This window comes from Mesocricetus auratus, unplaced genomic scaffold (genome assembly GCF_017639785.1).
Source record: "Mesocricetus auratus isolate SY011 unplaced genomic scaffold, BCM_Maur_2.0 Super-Scaffold_100008, whole genome shotgun sequence".
NCBI classification, from domain to species: Eukaryota; Metazoa; Chordata; class Mammalia; order Rodentia; family Cricetidae; genus Mesocricetus; species Mesocricetus auratus.
In genome coordinates, this window is record NW_024429192.1 from 66,462,859 (window position 1) to 66,483,080 (window position 20,222).

Sequence of the window (20,222 nt, forward strand, 5' to 3'; positions counted from 1 at the left end):
AAAACCCTAAGACAAAAAACAACAAAACAAAAGCAAACAAACACCAGCTGAGTCCGTTGCTAGTTGCCAGAATGGGGCAAATTGGAAATCATGAAGCGAGGCTCAGACTGTCTCCAGACTCTTGGGCTCCACACTGCGTCTTTTAGCTTTCTGGGGACAGGGATGGGGACCAGGTGGACTCGGGCCTGGAAGCCGGAACCCGTGTGGACGCGGGATTTAGGGGAAAGGGTGCTCTGTCCCCCGGCCAGCGCTACGCAGCCAGCAAACTCGGACTGGGCTGTCGAGCCGCGGCTTCCTGGAAAGTTACTTCTCCTTGGAGCCGCGCTGGGCAGGAGTGTTCTATGAAATCCTCAGAGCTGAGGTCGACTACGTTCCGGGAATGAGAGGGCTGTGCCATTCCCCTCGTGGCCCCCTGCTTTGACAGAGTAACAGGAAAAAAAAAAAAAAAGAAAGAAAGAAAAAAGACGCGCACAATGCTAGCTACCGACGTGCACGAAAATATTTATTTGAATGTAACCAAATTAAGGGTCGTTACAGTCCTACCACCCGGCCCTGGCCGCACCTTCCCGGGCTTCGAAGTGGATGGGCAGCGGTGCCACCCGATCGCCAGGGGGTGGGCGGTCCCAGGAAGACAGGTACAGCTAGGTGCGGTGAGCGTGTCTGCGCAGGCTTGCCAGGTGGCGGGGCTGGGGTTTGTGTCCTTGCGTGTGAGCAGGCGAGTGAGGCTGCCTAGTGCCACCCCTGCCCAGAAGGGAAGAGAAAGGAGTACTTGGAGCTCTCTCTCTCTCTCTCTCTCTCTCTCTCTCTCTCTCTCTCTCTCTCTCTCTCTCTCTCTCTCTCTCTCTCTCTCTCTCTCTCTCTCTCTCTCTCTCTCTCTCTCTCTCTCCTTTTCTCCCCAGTTCTTTGCCTGCTTTTTTCCTCTCTCCTCTCCCCCCTTTCTCCTCTTCCCCCTTTCTCCTCCCACTGCAAGCTCCTTAGTGAACCACTTTATTGAATGCACACTAGGAAAGTGCCCAGGGAGGGAAAGGATCAAGGTGGGGATTACTTCAGCTGGATCTAGTTGTGACTCGGTTCCCCTTGCTGGCCTGATTCTCCTTGGTGTTGTTTGCATAGAACATTGCTGGACAATGGTTTTGAGTTTGGGGCAGGCACTTGTTCTTCGAGCCTCAGTTTCCTTCCTAGTGAAGGAAAGATAAGGTACAATGGTTTGTGGGAAAGGCCTGAGTGATTTGTAAAACAAACAAGCTGAATGCTGGGCCAGTGTCTGGAGGGTGGCTGGAGGGCGGCGGCGTTCGGCTGCTGCGTTAGCCCCTACCTTGGGGAGTTGTGATGAGACCTGCTGAGAACAGCTGACTTCCAGAGACTTGCATCTGTGTTGAGGAGAGACTCCATGGAGCACGGGCTACTCTTGTGCTTTGTAGAAGGAGACAGGCTGAAAGTAAAAAGCCCAAGGCCAGCCTGACAGCGGACACAGCAGGGCTGCCTTTTTTGTTTGCTTCGGTAGGTCCTCTCATCTGGAGTGAGTCATTGCCACTTGTCATGGTGAAATGGCAAATCTGGGCTTCCTGCGGTTCCAAAAGTCTGTGACTGGAATCCACAAGTGAGCTGGTGGTTGATGCTCAGCCCACGTATTCCAGCAGGGTTTGTGGATCTCTTCCATGGGGGAGCAGGAGAAAGTTAGTAAATAAACTTCACGTGTCCGCAGCATCTATTTCCAAAAGAGGCAGTTCGTTGAACTTGGATGAGGATCAAGTGGAATCTGTGTACTCTTTTGGAGTTAGGATGGGTTCAGGAAGAAATGGGTTCTTTTGCCTTTGTCTCTCTTCCCCCATTGCCTACCCCAGACCCACTCACTCACACGCACATATTAACCTTGAAGCCGATGAGAATGCTGGCAGGCACTTGGTACCACAGAGAAATATGAGTGGCTCCGGGCCCCAGGAAACCTACATTTAGAGCACTCCTTTGGTCAGACTCAGCTCTTCGGAATGGGGCAGAGCATGTGTGGGGAAAGGAGCGTAAAACCGAGAGGTTCACCCACCTCAGTGTGCTGCTGCCCTGCGTGCTCTCTAGCACGTAGGCTGACTTGGAAAGAGGACAGGAATCTGAGCCAGAAGACCTAGGGCCAGGCCATCAACTATCTACGTGGCCCAACATGACCTCGCTGGCCTTAGGCTCCTTCACCCGGAAAGCCGCTCTGGAGGGCCGTGCTATTTGAATGGGAGAACAGAGTTCCAATAGATGATCGCTCTGCTTTGCCCATGTCGGATCAGAAAGGAGAGGCTTGCACCTATGCTCGCCATGATTTTTGTGGGATCGCCATGATTTTTGAGTTAGAGAAACCAATTGAGAGAGAGTACATGCTTCATTAGATCTCTTTAAGGCTCCCTGGCCAGTTCTTGGCTAAACCACACAGTTAAATCTTTCAGCGGTCAGGAGAAGCCCGAACTTGGAAGCTATGGTCAGTCCTCTGTCTAGTTTTAGACCTGGAAGCAGAGGGAGGGGAAACTTTGAAAAAGAGGGCAAAGATACTGAAGGAATGCACAAACACAATGTCTCCGGTTTTATTCTGTAGTCTCGGTATTCGCTCTTAAGTGTTCCAGAGAGTCAGGAGACACTGCCTGGCTGTTTGTGCTCAATAAGTCATTTGAACCCTGGGTCTCAGTTTCATCACCAGTGAAATAAGGATAAAGATATTGGCCCTATCAGCCTTGTGGAATCATTCTAAGACTTGAAAGATAATATTTTTAGCAAGGGTTTGAATAGCATCCAGTGTTTTTAGGTCCCTGAAGAATCATTGTCATTAATAATCATTGAAAGAACTACTTTTTTTTGTTTCCCATTAACTCAAATGGCCTTTTGAGATATATATATATATATATATATACATATATATATATATACTGTGAAAGGAAATGAATGTATAGAGGTATATGTAATTAATGTATGCAGTGGTATTCCCAGCACTAAGGATAAGGCATTGTTACCAAATGGCTTTGAGTGCCTGTTGTTTCTATAAGCACAGAGATGGAATATGTTTGCTAGCTTGTGGGAAAACCGCACCAGCTGGCAGGCTGCAGCTATCAAAGCAAAGCTAACTATGTGTGTCCTAAAATAAGACCGGAGTGGACAATCTTACACTCATTTAGTCAATCTCTGTTTGCTCTCTTCTTTGCAGTTTTAAAGCAAAATTTTGGACTGTGAAGCAAGGCATTGGGTGAGTAAATCGAATTATATGCTATAAGATTTTTAGATGAATTATTTCCCCCGAACGGTTTTTCTAAAGCTTGCCACCTTTCACTCAGTGAGCAAAGGATAATGAATTCTCTCCATACAGATCTCAGTCATCACCCCTCTGCCCCTGTACCAAGAGACTTAATGGCATTATTCATTCATCTCCTCATTCGTTCTCAGTTCAGGCTAACCGGGTCACCTACTCTGCCACTGTGCTAGTGTTAAGTATTCACACTCCTGAACAAAACAACTCACAATCCCAGAGCATGGAGTGGATAATGAAATGATATACCGATAAAAATAGCCGCACCTTTTTTTAAAAAAAAAGAACCTATTATGGTCTAGGCACATATTTCTAATTTTAAATACCACATAGGTATTGCTGTTCCTATTTTGGAGAACCAAAGCCCAGAAACAGTACCGGCACGCTCCAAGTCACAGAGCTGGTGACAGGCAAGGCGAGCTGGGTAACTCTCCAAGAGTGGTTTTCTCCATTGCAACATACTTGCTGCCTCTCAATGCTTGGCAGAGTCTTTAGTATGTGGGAAAAACACTTAACAAACAGTCCTTCCCTTCCCCTTTCCCCTAAAGAGCTTTCTACCCTAGCTTTTCTTGTCCCCAGTTGATAGCTATGAATAGTAATGTCCAGAGATGGGCTATGAATTGTCCATTAGACGACTGAGTTGCATTCTGTACCTTAACACACTAAGCCATCTGTTTGGTACTCTTGGTAAGCAGGGGGTTCTTGGGGACTAATAGGAGTTTAACTTCTGTTCAGACGAAGACAACATGGCCTCGCCGGCTGACAGCTGTATCCAGTTCACCCGCCATGCCAGTGATGTTCTTCTTAATCTTAATCGCCTCCGGAGTCGGGACATCTTGACTGACGTTGTCATTGTGGTTAGCCGTGAGCAGTTCAGAGCCCATAAGACAGTGCTCATGGCCTGCAGGTGAGTGGTCTTCGAGTGAGGGGTGACTGTATGAAGGGGGAGCTAGGGTTGGCAGCCGGTGAGATGAATATGTTGGCTGTTCCCTGTGTCTGAGACGACAGTCCCTTAGTTTACGGATCTCAGCACATGGCCTGGTGCTTTGGAATCTAGGGAAACAATTGAAGGAATATCATTAGAAAATAGTTTCTGTTTTGAAGGCGTAGTGAGTGAAGAAATGTACACTCAAAGACACGATGTGTCTGAGGTCAGCAGGGAGGCACACGCTGGTTAACTAAAAGAAATTCAGTTAACCAGTATGAGGATGAAAAGCAAAGGGACTTTCTAGTTTAACCAAGCTTTTGCCCATTTATGCCATAACTGTACTTTATTTAAAAATTTATTTTTTGAAACACGGTTTAATATGGAGCTAGCTTTGAACACATTACCTAGCTAATTTAATATGGAGCTAGCTTTGAACACATTACCTAGCTAAAGCTGGCCTTGAAATTCTGATTCTCTCACCCCAAGTGCTGGAATTATAGGTATGAACCACTACGCCAAGATTACAGTACTTCATTTATACTGTAACTATACGCCATGGTTTAAGCATAGAGTAAGCCAGCTAATTCTTCATATTTTCCTGAATTTCAAGTTTCCCAGGTGACATCATATTAAGTCGTTTCTAAGCTTTTCTACCAACTGTGTGTCGTGGATGGACTCTGTCTCCATTTTGTAGGTGATGAAAGCAAGGCACAGGTCTATGTAGTGATGCGTGGCTCTGTATTGCAATTAGAGAACATAGCCAGTGTCTAATAATAGCACTTAAATAATAGCCAGTGTCTAATAATAGCACTTAAAAATAATGTGAAGGGCTGGCTGGTGAGACGACTCAGTGGGTAAAGGCACCTGCTGCCAAGCCTGATGACCTGAATTCAACCCCAGGGGGACCAAGTGGTGGAAGGAGACGAGTGACTCTCACACATTGTCCTCAGACCTTCACTCTGTGGCCACGGCGCGCGCACACACACACACACTAAATAAAAATTAAAATACAAAGATCAGAATTTATATAGATATAAAATAATAGCTAGTGTTTAGTACTTACTGTGTGTCAAGCATCAGTGTATACCACTAACATTTTTGATTCTTGCCACAACCCTATCAAGCACACACGATGCTCTCCTTACTTGACAGATTAGCAAACCAAGGTACAGATAAGTTAAAGATATTAGGCAAGGTTGAAGAGTTGCTTATTGGGAAGGGATGTCTGACTCATTTCTGGTAGCCCACCCAGAAAGAGTAGAGTTGAGATGACAATCTAGTCTAGAATCCTAGTTTTAACTATAGACAACATGACCTGAAGGCATGGCTTGGGGTTTGACTGGAATCTCCTAGGAATAACTGACATTCTCATAATCCTTGGGTTTTGAGAAAGCTGGTGGAATATGGATATATCATTATTTGTTACCCATCCCTAACTAGCTCCTTATGCAATAGACTTTTAAAATGAGGGTATTGTGGTAAAGCAAGGAAAATACTTGTATGCAACATACTGTAAGAATAGTGACTGCTGGTGATGGCTAAGTTAGACAAAGGGAAAGCAGTGCTGTAATTCTGAGACTATCTCCCACTCTGCTATCTCGATTTCCCCATTTGTAAAGGTGGAATGGTGGTACGTGTCTTGCAGGATTAGGGAGAACATAGGTTTTGCGTGAGCATGGAAAGTGCTCAAAAAATTCCTGGCATCTGCTAGGCTTTCCACAAGAAGTAAGTGCCATGGAGCTCAGGGACCTGTGCTCTGGGAAGGCAAGACCCACAGATGCTCTGTGACCACTGCACTGGCCCCTCTGCTTGTTTTGCAGTGGCCTGTTCTACAGCATCTTCACTGACCAGCTGAAATGCAACCTTAATGTAATCAACCTGGATCCTGAGATCAACCCTGAGGGGTTTTGCATCCTCTTGGACTTCATGTACACATCTAGGCTCAACCTACGGGAAGGCAACATCATGGCTGTTATGGCTACAGCCATGTACCTGCAGATGGAGCATGTTGTGGACACATGCAGGAAGTTCATCAAGGCCAGGTGAGCTGCCTCCCGGTAAAAGGTGTGGATACAGAAAGGGTAGTTCCAGATCAGCAATCATGCTTGTTATGACAGCCTCTGGGACACATCACACCCACCTTTCTACAATGATCGCGCATGTCTACCTTTTATTCATGTACTCTAGGCAGATGTCATTCCTTGCAGCAGCCCAGATGTGTATGCTGTGGGTACTCCCGCCCCCCACCTCTGCCCCATTTTCTTTTAGTCTCTTTCCTTCCACTCACCCTGTCTTTCCCACGAAGGTTTTTCTGACTTCCTCAGCTTATCTGTGTTTGCCAGTCAGCGTTTTGCTTTTCCTTTTGACCTTCTCTTAACATCTGAATGCATATGCTAGTTCTCCTTTGGATTCCTATTATAACTATTTATACATATACCTTAGTTCCCTACCGGAGCATTGGCCGCTTGAGTTTACCCGGCTGCATTGAGCTCACTTGGTCTCACCCTTACCCAAGGGGTAAGAGACATGAACATCACCAGCGAGCAAGGATCCTGAGAGCCTTGACAAATGGAGGAGCGATTTGAAGCTAAACCGCTCCGGATCACGATTCGGCAGCTTTGGGGAAGCCGCCTTTTCTCTTCACAGAAGGGGTTTCCAGTCTGCTTCTGACCACTTCTAAGCATAAGAGCTCATGTTCTCAGAGCCATACCATCTACCTTGGGTAGTTGGAAAGTCCCTCTTTATGGCCTCTTAAAATCTGGGTCCAGTAGCCCTCAGTTTCTAGCTCTGTTAGTGGAGATTGTGTTGAGCTGCCCTACTTTTTTCACCCACATAAGTGCCTTTAAGTATTTGCAGCCAGTGTTTTTGTCTCCAGTGGGTGATAATGGCGGCGAGTTCATCATTGGCGTCATTTGGGAGTACTTTATTACAGGCCAGGCCTTGCGCTCCGAATGGCTAAGCAACTTGCTCCAGGTCAGAGCTGGGTTTGCAAAGCAGGCTAGGCTGCTCTGGAACCAGGGCTTTTGTACCGGTCACTGCCTCCGTGAACTTCCCAGCAAGTCTGTTGAGCATATGGTCTTTTAGTTGACATGCTCTGAATATATAGCACCATCATTGCAAACATTCTTCCCTCCTTGTTTCCATGTGTATAAAGTGCCTGCTTTTCCTTGCATGATTTTGCTTGACCAACTTATCTCATTGCTTGAAATGAGATAAGGACTTTAAAAGCTTTGTGTCACCCATAACATTCTAAATCATATGTGCCTCTGGTTTACAAGGTCATGCCCAGTCAGACACAGAGTATATGAGTAGCTCATCTTCCTCGGTTTCCCCAACTATAGCCCATATTGCTAGACTTGTGAGTATAAATGCCCTATAATTGTGTTACCCTACCCCAGAGTCACATCTCCCGTGTCTAGCTGACTCAAGCATAGATATGGTTATATAACAGTGTCAATGGAAGGTCACCTGTTTAACAGTTCTAATTTTGGGTCTTTTTTAAAATCCCCACAGTGAAGCAGAAATGGTCTCTGCACTTAAACCACCCCGAGAAGAGTTCCTGAACAGCCGGATGCTGATGCCCCACGACATCATGGCCTATAGAGGTCGTGAGGTTGTAGAGAACAACCTGCCGCTGAGAAATACTCCTGCGTGTGAGAGCAGAGCCTTTGCCCCTAGCCTGTACAGTGGCCTGTCAACACCACCGGCCTCATATCCTATGTACAGCCATCTCCCACTCAGTAGCTTCCTTTTCGCTGATGAGGAGCCGCGAGATGCCCATGCCCGCATGCCTGTGGCCAACCCTTTTCCCAAGGAACGGACCCTCTCCTGTGACAGTGCCAGGCCAGTCCCCAGTGAGTACAGCAGGCCAGCCATGGAGGTGTCCCTCAGCTTGTGCCACAGCAATATCTACTCACCCAAGGAGGCGGTCCCAGAGGAGGCACGGAGTGACATGCACTACAGTGTGGCTGAGGGCCCCAAGCCTGCTGCCCCTTCTGCCCGAAATGCCTCATACTTCCCCTGTGACAAAGCTAGCAAAGAAGAGAGACCGTCTTCAGAGGATGAAATCACCCTGCATTTCGAGCCCCCCAATGCACCCTTGAACCGGAAGGGTCTGGTTAGTCCCCAGAGTCCCCAGAAATCCGACTGCCAGCCCAACTCACCCACAGAGTCCTGCAGTAGCAAGAACGCCTGCATCCTTCAGGCCTCTGGCTCCCCACCAGCCAAGAGCCCCACTGACCCGAAAGCCTGTAACTGGAAGAAGTATAAGTTCATTGTGCTCAACAGCCTCAACCAGAATGCCAAACCAGAGGGCTCGGAGCAGACAGAGCTGGGCCGCCTCTCCCCTCGCGCCTACCCTGTCCAGCCTGCCGGCCAGCCACCTCTAGAGCCTGAGAACCTTGGTCTCCAGATCCCACCCAAGCTCAGTGCCAGTGGGGAGGACTCCACCATCCCCCAAGCCAGCCGGCTCAATAACATCGTTAACAGGTGATTTCAGAGGCCACATGTGTCTAAGGTCAGGGGTTACGTGAGCGCAGTTCTGAGGTTCACAGCCTCTGATGAATGCAGAATGCAGAACTGTTGTGTTTCCTGTCTGAAGTGCTGAGGGGGGTGGGTAAGTACCAGAGTGAGTTAGCCTGAGTCAGGAAGCATATTACATGGGAAGTTGTATTTTTGTTTCATTTTGTTTTGTTTTCCATAGCAAGAGAGAGCATTCCCTTGTGTGGGAGAAAAGCTTCCCACAAATCCCAAAGGCACTTCCTGTGGTCTTGATGGGTCAGGGAACCCCTCTCTTAGACTGAAAGAGGCTATGGGCTGCAGGCCTGAGCAGAGGCGGCTGGGCCTAGAAGTGGGAGTTGGGCACTGGCTGACTCCAGCCAGTAGAAGAGGGCTTGAGGAGGAGGGCTCAGGACCTGAGAACTGCAGAGGGCTCAGGGGGCTCAGCGCTTGTCTGAGCATGAGGAGAGGGGTTAGCTTGGAGACCGTGTGGGCCACCCTTCAAGGCTGGGTGCTGACACCCCCTTTTGTTCCTGCCCACAGGTCCCTGACAGGCTCCCCCCGGAGCAGCAGTGAGAGTCACTCGCCACTTTACATGCACCCCCCAAAGTGCACGTCCTGTGACTCTCAGTCCCCACAGCATACAGAGATGTGCCTCCACACTGCTGGCCCCACGTTCCCCGAGGAGATGGGAGAGACCCAGTCAGAGTACTCGGACTCTAGCTGTGGTGAGTCCCTTTCTTTCCCTTCCTCTAGATGCCTAGGAGAAGGGAGGCCCCTCTGTTCTGGAGGGGCGGGGAGGAGATGTATTTCCATTTTATTTGTGCTGCTGTCTCTGGTACACGGCCTGGATTAGAAGTCCACTGGTACTCACCATCGCCGACACTGGTCACTCTCCCTCCCTCTCCGTCTGCCTGGACTGGCTAATCCAGGCAAGCTATCAGGTGTAGGCGTTGAGCTTGGGTAACTGCAGTGGCGGAGCCACCTTCAGCTTCACGCCAGCACAGGTGGCCTGCAGGGCTGCTGGAACCCTCAGAGTTTTCTCAGTCTGTGTCAAAGCTACTGTACCAACCTGGGTGTGTGGTAGTGTTTCTTGGATGGCTGTGGAGAAACATCTGGCCTTAGTCTTTCATGTTTCTTCCTCAGGGCTTTGTTGGTTCCTAGCTTGAAGGAGGTCTTAGAAAATGTTTGCCGAATTAAGTTAGTTGAACTTAATTATTAAATTAACCTTTCCATATAGTCAGTGTTGGCTCCCTTAGTTTTTAACCTGGTAAAAAGTCTCACTCTTTACCTAGCAACGATCTTTTGTGACCAAGACAATACATAGTCAGGGTGAAATTGCAGTGATATACCATTCTCAAACTGTTGTGACAAAATAAAGAAGTTGCAGACTGTGAGCAGTTTGACACAGGGTAGAATCAGAGGTAGAATAGTGACTGTCCCTCCTGACCTCAGATGACTGACCTGCACTCCAGTTCCTGCCTCTGGACCTCTGTTTCCATTTCCATCCTCTTTAGTGTCCTGTCTTTGGTGCAAAGATGACCACAGAGTCTTCATCATTAATCCCTCCTGTAGGGACTTAAAGAGTAATTGGATCAGATCGGTGTCTCATGTCCCCATAATATGTCATCTTTTCTTTTTCATTGTATAATGTGCTCCTGTGAGTAGACAGGACAGGGCTTATTAGTCTGACTTTGGAGACAGAGACTCAGAGAGGCGTAGAGACCTAACGTGTCTTGCTCCAGGGCTGCTGTGTGTTAGTAGACGTTGAACCTTGAACTGATAAGAAAGCCTCTCAGAGCTCCAGGAGGAAAAAAAATGCTAAGGTGTCCTCAAATCGGTGAGGCCATATGAGATCCTTAGAGTGAGTGTCTGGACTTTGAGATTCAATTAGTCTCCTCTCTCTGTCTTCCCACTGGTCCTATGGGTTTCCAGAGTGTTGGTTAGGGAGCCTGGGGTCCAGTATAGCACTGGCATGGATGGTTCCAGCAGAGGGAGGCCTCTGAGCTTTGCCCTGCCTCCTAATGATGACGTGGTGTCCCTTCACGCTCTGCAGAGAATGGGGCCTTCTTCTGCAACGAATGTGACTGTCGCTTCTCTGAGGAGGCCTCACTCAAGAGGCACACACTGCAGACGCACAGCGACAAACCCTACAAGTGTGACCGCTGCCAGGCCTCCTTCCGCTACAAAGGCAACCTCGCCAGCCACAAGACCGTCCACACAGGTATGGCCTTGTCCCACACCGACTGCTCCAGTTAGAGGCTACAGACGAAACTGGGGACTTTGTTGGAATGAAGCCGGAGGCGGGCCCCACCCTGGCTTCACCTAAGCTGGTAGCTTTCAACCTATGGGTTGTGACCCCCTTGGGAGTTGAATGGCCCTTTTACAGGGTCGAATATTAGATACCCTGCATATCAGATATTCACACTATGATTCATAATGGTAGCAACATTACAGTTATGAAGCAGGAACAAAACTAATTTTAGGGTTGGGGCTCACTATACCATGAGGAATTATATTAAAGGGTCACAGCGTTAGGAAGGTTGAGAATCACTGAACTGGGGACTGAACTCTGTCTTGTCTCTGCCACTCTGCCTATTCTTTGTGTTTCCTTTGAGAGTTTGTCCTACTTCTCTGCCTTTGCTGGGGTTAGAAGTTTTAATCCCCCCCCCCTTGAGTGAGGAGACTAATGCTGATAGAGGCAAAGTGGATTGGGTTTGACTAAAGCCAGCTAAAATCAAAAAATCAAAAGCCACTTGATGCCCCTCAACGACTTACCAACCAACTTACATTCTTTTTCCCGGGACACTTCTCGCAACCTCATGGTTGTGGGCATTAACTAGTTCTCAGACCTTTCAGTGGCCCCATTATCCACGAAACTTTCCATGGTGGAAGGTTCAGCCATAGATTGGTTTCCTCTGCCCAGCTTCTGCTCAGCCCCACACCCCGCCTTGCTTGCAAATGGAATACAGCTGTAGTTGCAACAAGCGGAAAAGTATGTTCTGAGGGAGAAACTAGAGCAGCCTGATTGTATCTCCCTGGTGAGTGAGTGGATTATCGCATCGGTCCGTCCAAGGGAAGAGCCTGAAGTCTTCCCAGGTTGTCTACATCAGCCCTTCCCATTCAGAGAGGGAAACTGAGGCCCAGAGTAGGACAGTGTGTTGCTCAAGGCCTACAGTCAGTCTGCCTGAAGGACAGCACTGGTTCTGCAGGTTGGGTTGCTTCAAACCTCCCCCACTGTGTCCTATGTATAGCATCGTTTCCACACCACTGTGTCACTGCCTGTTTCTTAGTCTTGTCCCCTGCTGTGTGGGGGGGATGGGTGAGCAAAGATGGCAGGCCCCTAGATCAGTGGTTCTTAACTGGCAAGTCTTGACCCCTTTGTGGGGTGGAACGACACTGTCACAGGGATCACCTAAGTCTATTGGAAAGCACAGACATCTGCATTACGATTCCTAATGCAGTTATGAAATAGCAACAAAAATATATGATGGGGGGGCCATTACAACATGAAGAACTGTGTTAAAGGGTCACAGCATTAGGAAGGTTGAGAACCACTGCCCTAGATTCTCTCTCTGACCTCCCTGTAGAGAAGGGAAGGCATAAGTGGCCTTGGACAGGAGTAGATGCCTTGAAATCAAGGGTCAGGGTTGACCTCCATTAAAATGATTCCTTTTTTTTCCATCTGTCTTGGCAATAGGTGAGAAGCCCTATCGCTGCAACATCTGTGGAGCGCAGTTCAATCGGCCAGCCAACCTGAAGACCCACACTCGAATTCACTCTGGAGAAAAGCCCTACAAATGTGAAACCTGTGGGGCCAGATTTGTGCAGGTGAGCAGGGCAGCATGGAGAAGGGACGCTGTGGGGGTGAAGGCCTGGGCACAGGTTGGCAGTACTCCCTGGCAGCACCCCTCACGCCGTGCTCCTCCTCTAGGTGGCCCACCTCCGCGCCCATGTGCTCATCCACACTGGAGAGAAGCCATATCCCTGTGAAATCTGTGGCACCCGCTTCAGGCACCTTCAGACTCTAAAGAGCCACCTGCGCATCCACACAGGAGAGAAACCTTACCATGTATGTAAATCCTGCGGCTGCTGCCTGGCCTGGGAGGGAGGGAGGCAGGGAGGGAAGGAGGTAGCAAGGGAAGGAGGGAGGGAGGTGGAGCAGGTGAGCAGTGGAGCTATTTGCTCGCACACTAGCACACAGTGGACTAATAACGTTCAGGAGATCTAGATCTGAACCTGATGGTCAAAGTCATTCCGGGTCTCAGTGTGTTCATCTTTAAATGGTCTGGGTGACCTGGGCCTTAGGAAAGGAGACATAGAATCGGGCCATTCATTCATTCCACAAGTACCTGCGGAGAGTCTCCATTACACGCATGCCTAGAGTGTCTAAGATGTCAGAGAAGAGAAACATGGCAAAGATAAACAGCAAAACCAGAACCAAAAATAAACCTAGGAAACATCGTTTCAAGAAATAGCAGGCTGGCACTAGAGGGTGGTTCAGCAGTTAAGAGCTCTCGCTGCTGTTGTAGAAGATATGGGTTCAGTTCCCAGCACTCAAATTGGATGGGTCACAACCACCTATAATTCCAGTTCTGGGGGTTCATCGTCCTCTTCCAGTCTCCTTGGGTAACTGAATGAATTTGGTGCAGATCTATACACACACACACACACACACACACACACACACACACACACACATACACACACACAAAGAAATGAAATTCAAAAGAAAGAGCAGGTGCCTTCATGCTTAGTGCCACGTTAAGAACAGGATGTTGAATGGTTGTGTCCCAGGGCAAAGTCTCAGCAAACTACAGTCTGCTGGCTAAGTTTTGAATGTTGTGGAAGGTAAAACTTTGACATAGTGAGTTGTGTGAAATTTAGCTTTCATAGGACATCAATAACATATCATTGGAATGCAGCCACACTTACTTATTTACATGATGTATGGGCTTTGCAGGATCAGTGGCTTCCTTCAGGTGCTGCTGGGCTAATCAGTGAATGATTCACACACACTCGCATGGTGATTGGCAAAGTGTGGCCATGTTTGTTCACTCGCCTCTAAGGCTTTGAATGAGTATCTTTGTACTTGCTATTTGTCTCTTGGCAAATTAGTTATTTTCATCCTTAGTGCCTCAGTTTCCTCATCTTTACACTGATCCAAAAAATAGTGCCTACTTCATGAACTGGCTATATTTAGGTACCTAATTCATTCAGTGCTTGGAGTTGTTCAAGCTCACAGCTATGGTGTGATCTGCTAGGATTTCAGTCACAGATGCAATAAGAATTGAAAGTGTAGCCGGGTGGTGGTGGTGTCGGCAGCGCACGCCTTGGATACCAGCACTCAGGAGGCAGAGGCAGGCGGATCTCTGTGAGTTTGAGGTCAACAAAGCTACACAGAGAAACCCTGTCTCGAAAAATCAAAAAGAAAGAAAGAAAAAAGGAAAAGAAAATTGAAAGTGACATTTGGCATTGATTGATCCAAATCCCTTACAGAAGGGAAAGCCAAGATCTTTATAGACTATATGGTATGGTCAGGGTCCACAGAAGTGGGTGGCATAGTTGCAGTGGACCTATATCATTTGAAAAAGGGAAAAACAAACAAACAAAAAACAAAACAAAATCTCCCAGACTCAAGAATCTCCAAGAATTTAGGCCACCCAACTGTGCTGTTGCATTCAGACTGATGTCACAGTTTTCTGAGGGTGCATTCTGCTAGAATGTAGAAGATTACAAAGTTCGGATGAGAAGTAGTCACTTCAAAGTACTAGCCACCTGTTGAGGACATTAATACACCAGGATGATGGTGGGGCAAGGCTATAAATCTGAGATCTAAAAAGAGACAGATTATTTTTGTCTTAGATTCAGAAATCTAAATAGGGGGTTTGCATCAGAATGTGTCTTTTGGCTAAGACTTGCATTCATGCAGTTAAGTCAGGGAAGGGCATTGTAAGCCCGGGGAACATGAGTGGCACAGTTGGGAGGGAAGGCAGGGACAATAGTACAATGTATACTTCACCTCCAGTGGAAGCCAGGATTCAAATGGGAGGAGCTGCCTCCACCCCGCCCCCACAGAGACACCTCTGCTCTTGAGTCTTTGAAAAATGACCTGTTTCTTGAGTCGATAATGGCTAACACTTTGCTTCTTGGTGTCTCTCCAGTGTGAGAAGTGTAACCTACATTTTCGTCACAAAAGCCAACTGCGACTTCACTTGCGCCAGAAGCACGGCGCCATCACCAACACCAAGGTACAATACCGTGTGTCGGCCGCTGACCTGCCTCCGGAGCTTCCCAAAGCCTGCTGAAGCATGGAGTGTTGACTCTTTTCTCCCTAGCCCTTCCTCAGACCCTCCCCGAAGGATGCTGTAACACTTTACAAAGGTCATCCCATGACGTAGTGCCTCTCTCATCCACTAGTGCAAATCATAGTTGGGGTGGGGGTGGGGGGCGGGGTTTGCGGGACCGGGAGCCAAGCCAGCTCCCCTTCCCACACTGCCATAAGACATTAAGAAAATACTATTGCTTCTTCTCCTATGTGCAAGGCAAACCATGTCAGCAAAAAGCAAAATCATTTTCTATATCGTAGGGGAGAATGCAAAAGTTCTGATGTGACAGGTTGCAACATGAGGAATGTAAACCTTCTGTGGGAACAGAAATCTCTTTTGTATGTAAATGTGTATTGTTTTAAAAGACAAGACTTCAGGATGTTGTCAAAGAGAGGGCTTTAATTTTTTAACCAAAGGTGAAGGAATATATGGCAGAGTTGTAAATATATAAATATATATATAATATAAATATATAAACCTAAAAAGATATATTGAAAATATAAAACTGCGTTAAAGGCTCGATTTTGTATCTGCAGGCAGACACGGATCTGAGAATCTATTGAGAAAGAGCACTTAAGAGACTATTTTAAGTATTGCGTCTGTATAAGTAAGAAAATATTTTGTCTAAAATGCCTCAGTGTATTTGTATTTTTTTGCAAGTGAAGGTTTACAATTTACAAAGTGTGTATTAAAAACAAACAAACAAAAAGAACAAAAAAAGTTGCAGAAGGAGAAATGTATACTTTTGTTCCAGTTTTCAGTTTGTATATACCTGTAACGTGTCCTCACGGTGCCTTTTTTCACGGAAGTTTTCAATGATGGACGAGCGTGCGCCATCCCCTTTTGAAGTGTAGACAGACACAGGGACTTGAAGTTGTCACTAACTAAACTCTCTTTGGGAACGTTTGACTCCTCCCACATTCTGCGTCATGCTTGTTGTTATAATTACTCCGGAGACAGGGTTTGGCTGTGTCTAAACTGCATTATTGCGTTGTAAAATATAGCTGTACAAACATAAGAATAAAACGTTGAAAAGTCAAGAGAGATTCCTCTGTGGATTTATCTCTGCACGGAGATCCACGTGGGTTCAGTGTCCTGTGTTCATGTTCCAGTGGGAAATGCACTAGGGGAGGAGGGGCTGCTGGTCAGTGAGATGTTTGAAGAGGGGCGTTACTTGAGGTTAGACTGGGGTGTGTCCTGTTTCTGTCTATTTCTGTTCCGAGCACACGATCAGCTGCAGACCCCAGTCACTGGGCCTGAAGGTCAAAGTGGAGGATTTGAACGGACCCTTGCCCAGCTCCGGGCTGCGTTCTGCATTCCAGCCCTTGCTCCTTTAGACACAAACGTTTCGTAGTCCCTTCCACCGCTGAACTGAGCCTCAGTTGATTATTCTGTTCTAAAGTGAGAGGTCCTATCTTGGCTCTGGCTTCATAAACAAGTTCTCTTCACTTGGCTACCCCGGGGCAGGCCAAAGGCATCTGGCTGCAACCACACATTTCCCAGCCTTGGTGCTTTTGGTGTCTCCTGGGTGACCGACAGACCTGTGCCGACTTAGAAGCTTTTTGATTGGCCAAAGGCCAAGAAAGCCTCCGCCCCTGTGCTGGAGCTCCGCCCATCTTATGTGCATTGGGTCAGCATTTTTGCAGTAGGTCTCTGTCCCAGCTTATCTAAGAGGAGACCATTTCTGAATCCATGATTCAGATGTAGGTTAAAACACTGACCTGCGCTGGCCTCCACTTTTATTTTACCTCAGAAAACCCCAAGGACCAAGTTTGATTGACAGGATCTATGAACTGGGAAGACAAATGTGGTTCTGGTCATGGGCCCAGAAGAGAATGCCGGCATCCCCTTCCTGTTCCTGGGTGGCAGTGGAGAGGGGCCATGTGCCCACTGACCAGTTCTTGGCAGAGACTTTGCAGCAGGCACTGAGCACGTGTTGGGAAGGCGGAGGAGCTGACCACCCAAAGCCCCAGAGAGAGCTTCAGAAAGTCACGCCACCCTCTGCCAACCACGGCCTTGCGGCTCAGGTTTCCTTTGAAAATGACTTTAAAGGACTTGCCAGCTCCGGGCCTCAACTCACCCTGTTCTTTGAAAGGAGAGAAAATGATCCCTCCGCTCCCATAGAAACCTGGCAGAAGAACTTACAGAATAGACAGCCTCAGGAATGACAGTTCACAGGCCTGAGGGAGACTGGCCCTAGGCTCCTTCTGCTCCTGAGAGTCTGTTTTTGTATTATTACTATTTATGAGGGAGACTGAGGAGCAGACAGGGAGGGTGGTGTTCCGACAAAAGGGAGATCAAAGACAGAGCTACTACAGCCAGCTGATGATTAATAATAAGTAAAAAGAAAACATCTCTGAGCAGAGTAATTAAGGGTACAGCCCAGAGCAAGGGAAGCGAGAATTTTATTACAAAAGCATGGGGTGAATGCACTTTCACATTAAAAAACCAAAACGTTGTCTCAAAAACCAGGCTATGCTTGATAGTCTCCACATCATGGAAATTATTTGGGGCTAAGGTTTGTTAGGACTTCAAGTTGAGGCATGTGTTGAGGTAGGTGTATTAGCTTTTGCTCTAGTTTGCTTTCTGTTGCTATAGTAAAACACTGACCAAAAGCAATTTGGGGGAGGAAAGGGTTTATTGGGCTTACACATTCTGATCACACTCCACCACTGAAGGAAGTCAGGGCTGGAATGCAAGGCAGGAACCTAGAGGCAAAGCTGAAGCAGACCCTGGAGGAACACTGCTTACTGGCTTGTTCCCTAAGGCTTTCTCAGTTTGCTCTCTGATGCAACCCTGGCCCATCTCCCCCTCCCACATCAATCATAAATCACAAAATACTCCCAGAGACTGGTCTACAGGCCACTCTGAGGGCAGCATTTTCTCCATTGAGGTTCCTACTTCCCATATGATCCTAGCGAGAGTGGAGTTGACAACTGAGCAACACGGATTTCTGTCAGCTCTGGCAGAACCCTCAGTGCAGCGCAGAGGGGTTGACGTCTTTTAAACTCACAGCTTCAGATGTTTCTGTCCATTGTTCTTGGTTCTGCTAACTCTGGACCTGTGGTAAGACAGGATATCATGGTGGACAGGAAGCCAAGAGAGAGAAGGACAAGACTCTCCCAAGGGCGTGTTCCAAAGTGACCCATTTCCTCCAGCTAGGACTCAACTTCTAAAGTTTCTAGAACTTTCTAAAACAATGCCACCAGTTGAGGACAAGTCTTCTAAAACAATAGTTTTCGGAGGCATTGGGGACTTGACTGTATATCTAAATCACAGTAGTAGACTTATGGATGTGACTGAGTAGCCACAAACAGAGCTGTTCAGGGGCTGGAAGACACAGAGAGAACTTCTAGTTAAAGTATCTCTTCTGTCCCATGAGGTGTGTGAGGAATTCACATCTGCTGCTATCCAGTGACTGGGCAAGTGTGGGGACCAGGATCCTCCTTACCCCAGCCCCAGGATTTAGTTATGACAAAATGGCAGGTCCAAGGTCACACGACTAAGTGTCCAGCTTGCCTGACTTCCCACACCCAGCTATTTGTAGAACGTCAAGCTCAGTCAATGGTTAGAACGTAGGCATCTCGTTTTCATTTCTTTGTATCTCTCACAGCAGTAATTAATAAGAAATTGTCTCATATTTTCCCAGAGCTATGCTCAGGTAAACGTGAGGAGAAGTGCGGAGGAAAACCAGAAGGAGCTGACTCCTGGGCACTCGTCAGGCCACATCAATCGCAGAGCCCCAGAGCCAGGTACGCAGAAGAAGACAATCTTCCAGCACTGAGTTCTGCGGAGCATGCTATCATCTAGAGGTTCCATGGGACTCAATATCTCTTACAACTATCTATAATAGGGTAGCCATGTCCAGCACCTTCTCTTTACATGGGCCACTCTGTGTGCGTTCCTATTTCCTGGAATCAGAGCACAGTTTATGCCGGAGCCAGACTTCATATATATTTTATATTTAAAATATGTAAAAAGAGTCATTTACTAATCCTTGAAGTGGCAATAGGAAAAATATCTACAGTCAAACTATTAAATGAGATGACTGAAAATTGTTAAGTAGTAACACTGCTCCCCCTTTTGGCTGAAATCAAGTGTGAAGCTGTTAAGTAATGACACTTTTTCAGCGTTCCTTCAGAGGGAGCAAGTAAAAATACATTTATTCATAGGAACTTGACCATTTTGAATTACTGACTGAAAGGGACAATAACGGGGAGGGGTGTGCTGAGAGATGGCTCAGCAGAGAATGCTTTTGGCTCTTCCAGAAGACCTGAGTTCAATCCCCAGCATTCACATCAGGCAGCTCACAACTGTAGCTCCTGATCCAGGAGTAAAAAAAAAAAAAAAAAAAAAAAGAAAGAAAAAAGACAGAGAGAAAGAAAAAGAAAAAAATCAAAGATAATGTCAGACTTTGGAGAATCTTTTATAACACCAGAGTTACCAGTTTCACATTTAATTATGGTTCCACAATAAAAGGGTTGCTCAGTGCATACATTGTTTTTCACAGCAGGTCAGTAGAGTTGATAACTTGGTGACTTTTTATAAAGAATAAACACACTTTTTACCATAGCTTTCCCTCAGCTCATGTCCTTTGGAGCAAAATTCATTCCAGTATTAAACCAAATTTGTAACTGGTTATAATTTACAAAATAGTTACTGCTCTCTCTCTGTCTCTCTCTCTCTGTCTCTCTCTCTGTGTCTCTCTGTGTCTCTCTCTGTCTCTCTCTGTCTCTCTGTCTCTCTGTCTCTCTCTCTCTCTCTCTCTCTCTCCCCCCCCGCATGTGTATACATGTGTATACGCTCACAAGTGTGTGTAAACAACTTCCTTTATACCACACCAACGTAAAACAGCTCTGCACAGGAAGTAGGCAGTCAGCATACCAAGGAAACAACCTATAGAATGAGACAAATTATTTCCAAACACTACGGCCTGCACACATACACACACTACTAGTTAATACTTATAATAATTTTAAAATGGTATAGACATACACAGACATTTATCAGGGCATTTCTGTGGTCAAGAGAAACATGAAAAAAGTGTGTGGAGAAAGGGGAACTCTACACACTATTCTTGGCAATGTAAATTAGTATAGCCATTATGGAAAGCAGTGTGGAAGTTCCTCAAAAATTAGAAATACAACTATCAGATGATCCAGCAATCTGACTGCTGGGTATACACATCCAA

The 20,222-nt window shown here is 47.0% G+C and overlaps 1 protein-coding gene and 2 long non-coding RNA genes across 3 annotated transcripts; 1 reads left to right on the forward strand and 2 right to left on the reverse strand.

Moving 5' to 3' along the window:
* Positions 1 to 396: 396 nt before the first annotated feature.
* LOC121141986 lies at positions 397 to 2,021 on the reverse strand. The gene is made up of 2 exons (XR_005878989.1): positions 1,046 to 2,021; positions 397 to 741 (listed from the first exon to the last, which is right to left on the reverse strand). It is a non-coding gene; the product is annotated as an uncharacterized LOC121141986 (long non-coding RNA).
* A 177-nt stretch (positions 2,022 to 2,198) lies between these two features.
* LOC121141985 lies at positions 2,199 to 15,892 on the reverse strand. Its single transcript, XR_005878988.1, has 6 exons — positions 15,804 to 15,892; positions 10,167 to 10,280; positions 8,369 to 8,459; positions 8,123 to 8,236; positions 3,931 to 4,330; positions 2,199 to 2,486 (listed from the first exon to the last, which is right to left on the reverse strand). It is a non-coding gene; the product is annotated as an uncharacterized LOC121141985 (long non-coding RNA).
* Bcl6 (BCL6 transcription repressor) lies at positions 4,024 to 16,071 on the forward strand. The gene is made up of 8 exons (XM_005071603.4): positions 4,024 to 4,184; positions 6,026 to 6,247; positions 7,719 to 8,693; positions 9,246 to 9,430; positions 10,759 to 10,926; positions 12,403 to 12,533; positions 12,637 to 12,774; positions 14,867 to 16,071. The coding sequence occupies exons 1-8, from the start codon at positions 4,024 to 4,026 to the stop codon at positions 15,008 to 15,010; spliced, it is 2,124 nt and encodes a 707-aa protein (XP_005071660.1). The 3' UTR covers positions 15,011 to 16,071.
* Positions 16,072 to 20,222: the final 4,151 nt, after the last annotated feature.